The 11,819-nt window shown below is 47.1% G+C and overlaps 1 protein-coding gene across 4 annotated transcripts; it reads left to right on the top strand.

Annotated features, from left to right (window-relative positions):
• Positions 1-3,868: 3,868 nt before the first annotated feature.
• On the top strand, positions 3,869-10,562 carry GATD1 (glutamine amidotransferase like class 1 domain containing 1). Of its 4 annotated transcripts, none has more exons than XM_030483698.2 (8): positions 3,869-3,988; positions 5,018-5,094; positions 5,907-6,012; positions 6,457-6,564; positions 7,163-7,257; positions 8,245-8,338; positions 9,062-9,173; positions 9,696-10,562. In XM_030483698.2, the coding sequence occupies exons 1-8, from the start codon at positions 3,880-3,882 to the stop codon at positions 9,700-9,702; spliced, it is 708 nt and encodes a 235-aa protein (XP_030339558.1). In that variant the 5' UTR covers positions 3,869-3,879; the 3' UTR covers positions 9,703-10,562. The 4 variants fall into 4 exon arrangements, 3 of the variants coding, with proteins under 3 accessions (XP_030339558.1, XP_030339557.1, XP_030339559.1); XM_030483697.2 differs by having other exon boundaries at positions 9,693-10,562; XM_030483699.2 differs by having other exon boundaries at positions 9,619-10,562.
• The last annotated feature ends 1,257 nt before the right edge of the window (positions 10,563-11,819 follow it).

Here is an 11,819-nt window from a genome sequence, read left to right as displayed (position 1 = left end):
CATAGATATATTGTATAATTCCTCCTGTGAGCATCTTTGTGTATGCGGGGGTGTGAGTGAAAATGGCTGTTCTCCCTCTCCCTCCTTACTCATGCCCATGCTTCCTACAGGTTTAGTATTTGCTAGGAGTAGTAATTCCAGTAAGAACTGTAAGCAAAGGCAGTTCCTGCCACAACTAAATGCCAGCCTGCCTGAGGAAAGCAGGCAAAGGAATATTATTGTTATTCCCACATGGAAGCTAAAGCATGGAATTAGACTTGCCCAGAGCCACAAAGGAAACATTACTGATCCCAGTGATCCCCTGGTCTCCAGGCTTGGCTGCAGAGTTTGCTGGGTCCTCTCCCCTCCCAAATCCCTGTGGTTTGACGGGTTTTGTCTTTAAGTTGGCCCGGAAGCATCCATCATGAGTAAACCATCCCCTGGATACCTGGCTGATGTCCAGAGGGGTTCCTGCAGGTCAGTGAGCCAGGGATTCCCTTGACCTGTCAAGTTCAAGGGGAGACCTTATAACAGTCTTCCAATACCTAAAGGGGCTACAAGAAACCTGGAGAGGAGCTTTGGACAAGGGCCTGCAGGGACAGAACGAGGCGAATGGCTTTAACCTGCCAGAGGGGAGATTGAAATGAGCTCTTAGGCAGAAGCTCTTCCCTGTGAGGGTGCTGAGGCGCTGGCACAGGGTGCCCAGAGAAGCTGTGGCTGCCCCATCCCTGGCAGTGTTCAAGGCCAGGTTGGACACAGGGGCTTGGAGCAACCTGCTCTAGTGGAAGGTGTCCCTGCCTGTGGCAGGGGGTTGGAACTGGAGGAGCTTTAAACTCCCTTCCAACACAAACCAGGCTGGGATTCTAATTACCTTCTCATGACTGGGAAGGCATCAGGGATGCTACAACTTGGAAGGTTTCCCTATAGTTTGGACTCAGTGGAGGCACCTGTACAGACTGTTCTCCTTGGCCTGAGATGAAACAGTGCTGCTGGCTTGATAGAGAGGAGGGGGAACAGGCTGCAGAATCTTCCTCTTGTGTCTCCTTCAAACAAAAAACGTATGTCTTCTCACTGCCAAGGAGGGCAGTGGCAGAGACACATCAGTGCAGCTGTGCTGCCAAGATAGGGAGCAATAACATCAGCTCGGTGCTTTCAAACACTGCTTTGGCTATGTTCCACCCATCCATTCTGTGTTTCATCTACTTCCTGCCCTCCATGTATTTATAGAAATTTAATAAGTATGAAAATCAGAGGCTACATTTACAATTAGCTCAAACTATGCTCTGCTTTTCCCTGCTCCCTTCTACTCACCATTTAACCACAGAAAATGATGCAGTGCCAAATCACTGTGTTATAAACAAGAAATGTGGCAGTTCTGTTCTACCACACCAGATCTGAGGAGGAGGCAGTCATCTGATTTGAATTAACCGTAACATTCAGGCTCTGTCAAAAAGAATGGTCTGTGTGAAGCAGCAAATAACTCATTGTCCTTGTGATCCCATCACTGTGCTGTTATTACTTGTATTTGTTAACCACACAAATGAAGCAGAGAAGGGCTGCAAAGCATTTCCAGTGCTTGCTGGAAGAGAATTCAACAGGAGATCATTTGGAAAGCAGGGAAAGATCAAGTATTAAGACATCACTGGACAATTTAATCTCCCAGCAACTGGGGCATGCTCAAAAAGATTGTTCTTAAATCTTTTCCCCTTAAACCATTGTCACATCCTCTAATGCTTTGTATTTGGGGCAGTCAAGGGAGGGTGGGAGGAGCTGATGGAGCAGGATTTGAGACAGGAGTTTTCTTTTAGCAAAAGCACTGGATTCACAAGCAAGGACTAAGGAGCATAAATGTGATGCTCTGTGCCATGAAGGCTTAGGCTGCTGGGGTGGCACTAAATCCTTCACTCAGTAGCTAAACTCAATAGTGAAAGATACACTTTGGGTTTATTTGGGGTTTTAAAATAATTTTCTGGGAGTTAAGATGGAGCAAAGAAGGAGGAACGTCCAGGTATCTCCCTAGTTAACCAGCTTACGGATCCAGAACACACTTTTGGAGAGAAAAAGAAACTGATGCACAAATGATTGAAGAGATGGACAAGCAGCCAGCCCAATGGCATGAGCTACATTTCCTTTAGGAAAGCTGGAAATTAGGTCCTTTCAAATAAATAAATGAAAATAAAGGCAGAATTGTGCTGTCTTCATGTTGTAGCTCTCATTTTATAATGGCATTATCACTTCATACTACACTGGGAACCATTGAGAGATAAACCTATTCAATTAACAGAGATGAAAAATGCGAATCCTTACACTGAACAAGGTTTAGAGAAAGTACAGAGACAAAAGCAAGGAATCTTGCAATACACAAATGTTTTCCTTAAGGAATAATGTCTCATTAAAGATACAGAGCAAGCACGAAGGAGGCAATCCAGACCAGATATGAAGGATGGGAAGGACAACTTCGGGAAGGTTTGGGTGACTTTATTTAGTTTGCAGGTCTGATGCTCGTTCCAGTGGCTCCAGGAAATGACCCAGTCCTTCATCCATGGGTTTCACCCATCATCCTTTTCCAGCAAACCACTCTTACAGATACACGTGTGTCTCATACCATCCTGTATAATATAACTAGTTGTGGGATTAGTTCAGGGATGTGAAAGAGCAGAATGTATGTCTGTCCCTCCACAACATCCCTGAGGTTATTCATCCTAACGGTGAGAGGTATCAAAAGCAAAACCTGAGAGATAATTTAGAATAGCTTAAAACCAGCTTAAGCCAATAACGGATGAAGGCAATAACATAAAAACAGCTTGGACTTATCACAGAATCTGTATGGTTTGGGTTGGAAGGGACCTTAAAGATCATCAAATTCATCACAGCTTCTCTGGGCACCCTGTGCCAGCGCCTCAGCACCCTCACAGGGAAGAGCTTCTGCCTCAGAGCTCATCTCAATCTCCCCTCTGGCAGGTTAAAGCCATTCTCCTTGGCCTGTCCCTCCAGGCCCTTGTCCAAAGCCCCTCTCCAGGTTTCCTGGAGCCCCTTTAGGCACTGGAGCTGCTCTAAGGTCTCCCCTTCAGGAGCCTTCTCTTCTCCAGGCTGCTCCAGCCCAGCTCTCTCAGCCTGGCTCCAGAGCAGAGCTGCTCCAGCCCTCGCAGCAGCTCCGGGGCCTCCTCTGGCCTCGCTCCAACAGCTCCACGTCCCTCTTATGCTGTTGCCCCAGAGCTGGATCAGGACTGCGGGGGGGGGGGTCTCAAAGGGGTTTTGTTCCTCCTTACCCATGTGTCAAAAACACAGAACTAATAAACTGTGATCTGTGATGGTTGGGGCTTTGTGGAAAGATGTGGTGATCAATCGGCTGAGGAGGGACTTTGCGTAGTTTAGAGCATGAGGTTTGAAACCCAGCACTGCAGTTGGATGTGGGCATCGAAAATTAGCGACATTTCATAGAATCATCATAGACTCATAGAATGGTTTGTGTTGGAAGGGACCTTAAAGCTCCTCCACCTCTAACCCCCTGCCACGGGCAGGAACACCTTCCACTAGAGCAGGTTGCTCCAAGCCCCTGTGTCCAACCTGGCCTTGAACACTGCCAGGGACGGGGCATCCGCACACGAACGCCTTTTCATTTCCAGTCCACACCGCGGTGTCACTCGTTTCCCTCCTCTGAGGCAGGGTGGTCCCTACAAGCAGTCCTCAGTGTTTCACCCCTATTTAATGAGGTAAAACATATTAATACAGACATAACCCTCCCCGGGGCACGGCAGCGGGGCGGGACGTGGCACCAGGTGCCCCGCATGATCCCCTGCGCTGTGCCCGAAGGGTTAAAAGGCTCCGCGGCTCCCCGGGCCCCTCACCGCCGACCCGCTGCCCGCTCCCCTCAGCGTTCCCTTGCGCATGCGCAGCCCCATGAGGAGACGGGCGCCGCCGCCGCCTCCCCCTCCGCGGCCGGGTGCCGCCATGTCGGACCGGCTGGGCAAGCCGACCTGCCTCATCGTCGCCAGCGCCGCGGCCGCGGGTGAGACGCTGTCAGGGGGGAAACCCCTGGTTCGCCGGGTCCCGCTCCTTCCTTCGGCGCGGCGGCTGTGCGCGATCCTCCGGCCTTCGGGTCCCCTGTTTCCATCTCCCCTTCCCCGCCTCAGGCTTGTGTGGCCGGTTCCTTGCGTGCGGGTCCTTTGCCTCGCAGTGCATGGGCGTCCTCCTGGAGCAGTTGACTGGGGAGGAGCTGCGAGTGGTGGTGGATGATAAACTGACTGAGCCTGCAGTGTGCCCCTGCGGGCAGGAGGGACAGGAGTACCCTGGGTGCATGGGGAGGAGTGTGGCAGCAGGTCAGGGAGGTGATGCTCCCCCTCTGCTCGACCCTGGTGAGGCCATGTCTGGAGCTCTGTGTCCAGTGCTGGGCTCCTCAGCACAAGAAAGACAAGGAGAAGGTCCAGGGGAGGCCACAAGGAGACTGGAGCATCTCTCTGATGAGGAGAGGCTGTGGGAGCTGGGCCTGGTTAGTCTGGAGAAGAGCAGCCTGAGAGGGGATCCCATCAATGCAGGTCAACAGCTCAGAGGTGGGTGCAGGCAGGAGGGTCAGTGCTGCCCTGCACTGGTGTGTCCCTGCACTGCTTGTGCAGCTGTGTTGTGCACAGATGTTTTTGCCTGCCTTGAGTGCTCACGTGCAGTGCACATCTGCACATGTGCTGCTCTGCACAGCTGTGCTGCTGAATACCTCCTGGTTTTCCCCTCTGTGTGTACCTGCTGCTGAGCACATGGGGTGCTAAACTGTGCTTCCATGTATATATACCTGGGTGAAGCCAAACTCGTTTCCTTCCCTCTGCCCTCCCTGTAGCTCCTCACCCCAGACAACTAGAGTACCTTCTTCATGTATTTCTCAACACACAGCTCACCTGTAGTGAAGGCTGTGCATTTCTGACATCTTAAAATAACCTTCTGAAGTTACTGAGAGCTTCTAAGATGAGCAAAACCCCCAAGCTTGTGTACTTTGCTAGGATTAAAATACAACTGTTGCATCCTAAAGTTGTTGGACACTGTTTTCCAGGTGTATCAGCCCAGTCATTCCTTCACTGCTTTACACTGACTAGTTCTGCTTTTAATCTGCAAGTTGCAACTCCTGGGGTAAGTAAAAATGGGCAGTTACTATGATTTCAGCCTGAAACCAATTGATTTTGCAATTGACAAGAGAGTTGTACTAAATCTTTTTGAGAGGTGTTTTATTTGCTTTGCAGGTAAAGGGACTTATTTTAGTTCTGTTTTCTTAATATTGAAGTGAATGAATGCTTCCTGTATGGTTCTGTCATAGATTAAATCCCAGACTGTTGGAAGGGACCTTAAAGCTCGTCCAGTCCCAGTGCCCTGCCACGGGCGAGGACACCTTCCACTAGAGCAGGTTGCTCCAAGCCCCTGTGTCCAACCTGGCCTTGAACACTGCCAGGGATGGGGCAGCCACAGCTTCTCTGGGCACCCTGTGCCAGCGCCTCAGCACCCTCACAGGGAAGAGCTTCTGCCTAAGAGCTCATCTCAATCTCCCCTCTGGCAGGTTAAAGCCATTCCCTTTGTCCTGTCCCTGCAGGCCCTTGTCCAAAGCCCCTCTCCAGGTTTCCTGGAGCCCCTTTGGGCACTGGAGCTGCTCTGAGGTCTCCCCTTCAGGAGCCTTCTCTTCTGCAGGCTGCCCCAGCCCAGCTCTCTCAGCTGGGAGAGAGAACTCCCCCAGTTAGTTCTGAGAATAGTTCTGAACTTCTCTGTCTACTATCTGTTCCCCACAAAGAGTGGAGGGGGAACTATTAGAACTACTTCAGTAGGAAAAGTGGGAAACTTCAGTTTTTTGAGAGCTGAAGTGTCTCAATCTCCCCCATGGTTATGTTTCAAGAAGTGTAATGGGTGTCTATGTAGCGATGCTAACTGCAGGCTCCAAACTGTGTTTTCCTTAGGGAAAGCCAATTGATTTTGTGGATGTGAATGAGAGCAACATGCGCTGGATCCAGGACTTCCGCATGAAATCCTATGCCAGCCCTGCCAAGCTGGAGTCCATTGATGGTAAGGGATTTACTGCTCACCTGTGTGTCATCTCCATTTATCAGGGAAATGGGTGCTGCTTAGTGTTGGGTCTTTAGGGGAGAGGTTTTGCTCAGGTAAGAATGTCTCATTAAAAATCATAGAATCCCAGAGTGGTTTGGGCTGGAAGGGACCTTAAAGCTCCTCCAGTTCCAACCCCCTGCCATGGGCAGGGACACCTGCCACTAGAGCAGGTTGCTCCAAGCCCGGTCCAGCCTGGTCTTGCACACTGCCAGATTCTTTGTCCTAATAAAGACCTTTTTCTCTGCTCCACATAGATCTGTTAGTTACTTTAGTTCATTGAGTGACGTTTTGACTGGGTTATGTGGTATTGTCTTAGTTTTTTCAAATCTGAGAAGGATTTATGGTCAGACTCTTTTAGTTGTCACTTATATTACAATGAGTTTATCCTTTCCTCCTCCCCAGGTGCTAGGTACCATGCACTGCTGATTCCAAACTGTCCTGGGGCTATGACTGACCTTGCAAACAGCGGGTACCTGGCAAAGATACTGCAGCACTTCAGCACTGAGAACAGTAGGTGAACATCATTAGATGTTTTGTTAAATAGTAATTAATGCAAGACTGTTACCTTCCAGTGACTTAAAAATGTTTACATGGCTGAAGAGTATTCGGAACTGGAAAGAGCTGGTTTAGAGATATGTATCTTCTCTTTAGAAGTGGCCTCTTTATGTGAAATGAGTATAAAAAAATACCAGTAGCTTTTTAATGCTTGTGTCAGAAGAGGGTTCTCTGCCTCAGTGATACAGAAATGGCTCTCTCCAGGTCTGTGGGATTCAAAGTTCAGAGCCAATGTGGAAGATACCAACATCATCATTAAGGCTGTAGTTAATAAAGAACTTGTGTGTGCTTCTTATTTACCATTTGAGCATGTGTTCTGCTCTTTGACTGGTGTTGTCTCTAGGCTTGGAGTTAACAGGTAGTAACTGTTTGCAAGACTGGGGCATGCTACACACATAAGAGAAACCTTACAGCTTGAGAGAGTATGAACTGTGGTGTATAATCTTACTGCAAAATGAACACGCTGTAGCATGAAGAATCTCCTTAACACTCAGATCTGTGTTTTGGCTGTTTGAAGATGCTGCTCAAATATGCTTTGATTTTTCTCTCACAGAGCCCATCTGTGCAGTTGGACACGGAGTTGCAGCATTGTGTTGTGCCACCAATGAGGATAAATCCTGGGTGTTTCAGGGATACAGCCTGACAGGGGTAGGTTGAGCTTTCACCAGGCTTTTGCTGTGTGAGGGCCTGTGATTTTGAGTGATGGAGCTGGTGTTTGTGGTCAACAAATATAAATCAGTTTGATACCCTTGGTTTATGTGGAAGACTTGGAGAGTTGTCATTGTCAGGGTGCTCAGCATTGAGTGCATGAGGGGTTGTCTCAGCTGTCATGTGGAGAGTGTTTTCCTTCTGATTGTTTAGGAAACTCAAAACTGAAGCAATAAAATGCTGGAAATGGCTGCTGCAGCTTTCTGCATTCAGAGCTGAGGGCTTTTAAGAATTGCTTTTAGGTTTTGTGAGTGCTGGAGGTAAGTTTGTATTTCTCAAGGTTCTCTTTCATCTTAAAAGGCAGAGGAAGTTGTAGGGAAAAAGGCTGTTGTACAAACTGGCTTATGATTAAAGTAGACAGATACTGTCGATGCTTTATTTAATGTACAGTGCTATCTCTGACCTCACAGACCATTTATATGCCAGTTGTACCTGTGTGGGGGTGATGCAAACCTCTCTGGTACAACTTCTGGGGTACTATGGCTATGGAAACAATAAAATTCAGTGTTCTCCTGTGCATATAGAAAGTGAACTAGGTACTCTTAATTCTTCTCCATTTAAGCTGTTTTCCATATTCATTCCAAAGCAGAGTGCTGCTGTTTGCAAGTGGCACAGCATTTGTGTGCAAATGTGTCCAACACCCAAACAGGTCTGCACTACCATGAAGCAAATTCCATGCACATCTGGTTGATGTGCAGAAACTCTTTAGTGTCGTTTTTGCTCTTTATTTCTCTCACTTAAGAATTTTCAGTTTGCTCCCTATGGAAAACCCATTGAAGCTGCTTGTGGTCATTTGGGTTTATGCCTTACTGCTCTTTGATTTCCTGTATGCAGCTGGGAGAATTGTAGGGGGATGTGTGTGTTGGTTTTGCTTGGCTTTTCCTGTAAAAAGCCAGGCAGACTTAACTTCCTTTTGTTCTTTTCCAGCCCTCTGTGTATGAACTAGTCCGACAGCCTAATTTTGCCAGTTTGTCCATTATTGTGGAAGACTTTGTGAAAGATTCTGGAGCTACATTCAGTGGTATGTCACTCTTGTTGTCCAGGATTTCATGTTTCGTGGCTGTGTTTGGGAAATGAATGTTCATGTGCTGGTTTTATACATGACTCTTGACAGGTTATCTCATCTTGCATTCCCATTTCATGATTAAAACAAGTAGTGGATTAGAAATGATGAGAGGACCTGCTTGAGCAAGTCCAGAGGAGGCCATGGAGCTGCTGCAAGGGCTGGAGCAGCTCCGCTCTGGAGCCAGGCTGAGAGAGCTGGGCTGGGGCAGCCTGGAGAAGAGAAGGCTCCTGAACGGGAGACCTTAGAGCAGCTCCAGTGCCTAAAGGGGCTCCAGGAAACCTGGAGAGGGGCTTTGGACAAGGGCCTGTAGGGACAGGCCAAGGGGAATGGCTTTAACCTGCCAGAGGGGAGATTGAGATGAGCTCTTAGGAAGAAACCCTTGCTTTGAGGGTTTTATCATGGAAAATCTCTTGATCTATGCACTTTATCCAGGTGGTGGTAATTGAATCAAGGGACCAGTCCTTCTGTCCTTCCAGAGAAGGTCTTTCTAGTGAAATCATTTCAGCATTAGGGCTTTAAGATTGTCCCTGTCTATTTGGGTTATAGATCAGCATGTCAGTCACCCAGCAAATCTGGTCAAAATAGTCCTCTTTTGTGTGAATTCTATCAGAGATGTGATACTGACGCTGAAGTATTTTCTGCTAACGTGACGCTTGTTTCTTTTCCTCCTGCATTTAGCCAGCAATCCGGATGCTGTACATGTTGTGCTGGACAGGCACCTTGTGACAGGACAGAATGAGAATTCCACCCTTCCTGCAGTCCAGAATCTTCTCATCCTTTGCAATGTCAGGTGAGGCAGTGTGGGAGATAAGAACTAGGGACAGGCAGTGGTGAGCAGCTTTTAGTGTCAGGAGTGTTGTCCCCAAAAGAGTAATATTTCCCTTGGTGAACTGCTGAAGTGTGCGTGATCTTTGTTTGATGCAGCTATATGGGTTGTTATGTCTTTTGGTAAATAGCATTTGTGGTTATTAAAAGGTAGAATGGGTTGGGAAATGCACAGCTGTATATCCGGACTGGTAAAATAGATGCAAAATAGGCCCTACTAAATGTTTCACTTACAAGAAACATCCCTTGAGTGTTGATCTTTGTGCTTTGGCAAGTTAGCAGTTGGTCAGCTATTGTTTTAGGATTCTGGGAATGAATGGATTTAACTTCTTTGGTGGTGGCTTGGCTGTTTGACTGTCCTCAGGTAGAAGAACACATATAAATAACCACCCCAATCTTCTTTTGTTCAGGTGAATGTGTGTTAGAAGTCCTTTCCTGGCTGTGGACTAACAGGTCGTGTCATGTTTGGATGTGTTTCCTTCAGCAGGAAATGAAGGAGCAGGTCTCTTTGCATAGGATGGATGAAGAGCCAGCAGGTTAAGGAATTCCTTCTCTGTTAACTGGATAAAACATCCCTCTAAATTTGTCCTGGACTGTGGAGTGGCTGTGGCAGTGAAGTAGCAATGTCAGGCTTTGCATATATAGAATGGATGAAGGTTGTGACTGAGAACTTTGAAGTGCATCACACTTCAGAAGCAACTATGAAACCATCTTGCATTTTTGTTGCTATATCTTTTTTGGTCCACTGCTTCTCTCTAGACCAGAGAATTTCCAGATGCGGGAATGTCCTTTTAAAGGGAAGTTGGTGCTATGACTGCAAATCGCTGAAGCTGAAGACCTTGCTCTAGGCTGATGTTACATTGGTGGTTAGTAACTGCCCCAAAGAGCACTCGGAATTCTGTGAACCATCTGGTGTTTGTGTTTCAAATAGCAAAATCTTCATCTAGAGCTTCACCGAAATGCAATTCCAGACGCAGGGAAGGAAGGGAACCACCTTTCATTTGGTTACTGTCTGAACTCTGAATGTGTTGGACACTTTCCTGTGCTTGGAATAGGATGGAAAGTGCTCAGCTTCTCTGAATAAAGCTGAAGTGGTGGTTTGAAGCAGCTCACACTGTGGTGATGCTGTTTGCATAATGTGCCCTTGTTTCCTTTGCCTGTTCACATCATTGGACTTGTGTTTAAAAAGCTTGTTCAGCTGTTTTTAAATGCCCTTCTGATGGTTCTGTTCTTTGTGGTGCTTGTTATGATTTTTGTTCTCTTTGAAATGCTTGAAATACTTCTTGGCAAGTACATTGCAGTTGTCTCTTGCTGGAACTTCATGGATAGAGGAATTAAAAATGTAGGCAGCTCATGTGGATCATGTCTTCTGAGGACCCAACTGTAAGGTGAAATCTGTCCTTCTCTTTCCTTTAGAGCTACAGATGGGGCCTGAAGCTAAGCATGGAATAACCAGACCAAGAATATTTTTGGTTGTTGAAGGCTCAAACAGACTAAATCCATGGGGAAGTGGGCACATGAATGTTTCTCTTCCCTCTTGGAACTGAGGGCAACTTTCTGCAGTGCTCTCAGGTAAAGGACCTTTGTGGTTGCATTAGTTTTTGTCTTAACAGGACGATGTGATGTATTGGTTATAACGTGACATTAAGCAGGATCATTTTATGTCTCTTCTGTAGAAATTCATTTCTCTTATTTCTGTCTCAAGAATTCAGAGTGATTTTAAAAGATAATTTGCTATGGGACTTGTTGGGTCTTCTACTGTTACATTCTGAGCCCAGCTCATAGATTTTTGGCTTTGATAGAAAACAACATTAGAATTTGAAATTGAAATTGGGCTTTAATAGAAATTAAACTATCAAATAGCTTTGCTAGCTTAAATCCTTATTCCTGACAAGACTTCCAAGGGACTTGTTGACCGTTTTTGCCATCAGGGCATACTTTCCATCTGGATTCCTGGTGTCTACTGAAATGTGGGAAGTTTTTGTATTTCTACTGTGGTAGTATTAGGGATTGGGGTCATTTTGTGTTGAACCTGCAGCAAGGAGACACTCTCTGCCACCCAAAGCTTTATCTCATTAGAGAAGGTGAAATTCCATGCTCTAGGCCCCAGTGGCTGCCTGAGGAGGGAACTCAGCAGGGCTGGAGTTGGGTGATAGGGGTCCTGGAGGAGATGGGTGCAGCTTCTGTGGCTCTGAGGTGAAGGAGCTTTGCCACAGCTTACTGACACCTCCCTGCAGCTGCAAAGCCAAGTCTTGTTTCTGAAGTGGGAGGCTGAGGGGCTACAAGGCTGGATTAGCTCAGACTCTGCTTGTGTGTGACTGTCCATCTCCAGACCTTCCCTTGCCTGCCTGTAAAACAGAGTATTAATGTCTACCCTGTGTTCTGTTTTCATTCCTTCATGAAGAAGTTCTGTCCAGGCTCATCAATAAGCTGCCGGGTGAATAATCAGTGTTCAGACCACTCCAGGCTGTGATCAGTTCTCTACTATTTTGCCTTATTCTGTGGCAGTCAGGACCTGTTGAAGCTGCTGTTTGTGCCGCCATCAGGAAGTACACTGAGGTACAAAGTACTCTGCCTTTAGATTCTTGTAACACTTCCTCCTCCTTCCCAT

Source organism: Strigops habroptila, chromosome 4, assembly GCF_004027225.2.
Source record: "Strigops habroptila isolate Jane chromosome 4, bStrHab1.2.pri, whole genome shotgun sequence".
NCBI lineage: Eukaryota > Metazoa > Chordata > Aves > Psittaciformes > Psittacidae > Strigops > Strigops habroptila.
This window is presented reverse-complemented; position numbering and strand designations above follow the sequence as displayed.

Excerpts from the sequence above, each read along its gene's own strand:
- GATD1 (XM_030483697.2), top strand. The coding sequence starts at position 3,880 with ATGAGGAGACGGGCGCCGCCGCCGCCTCCCCCTCCGCGGCCGGGTGCC. Across the intron at positions 3,989-5,017 it reads CGCCAGCGCCGCGGCCGCGG|GTGTATCAGCCCAGTCATTC; the intron begins GTGAGACGCTGT and ends ACTGTTTTCCAG. Across the intron at positions 7,258-8,244 it reads AGGGATACAGCCTGACAGGG|CCCTCTGTGTATGAACTAGT; the intron begins GTAGGTTGAGCT and ends GTTCTTTTCCAG.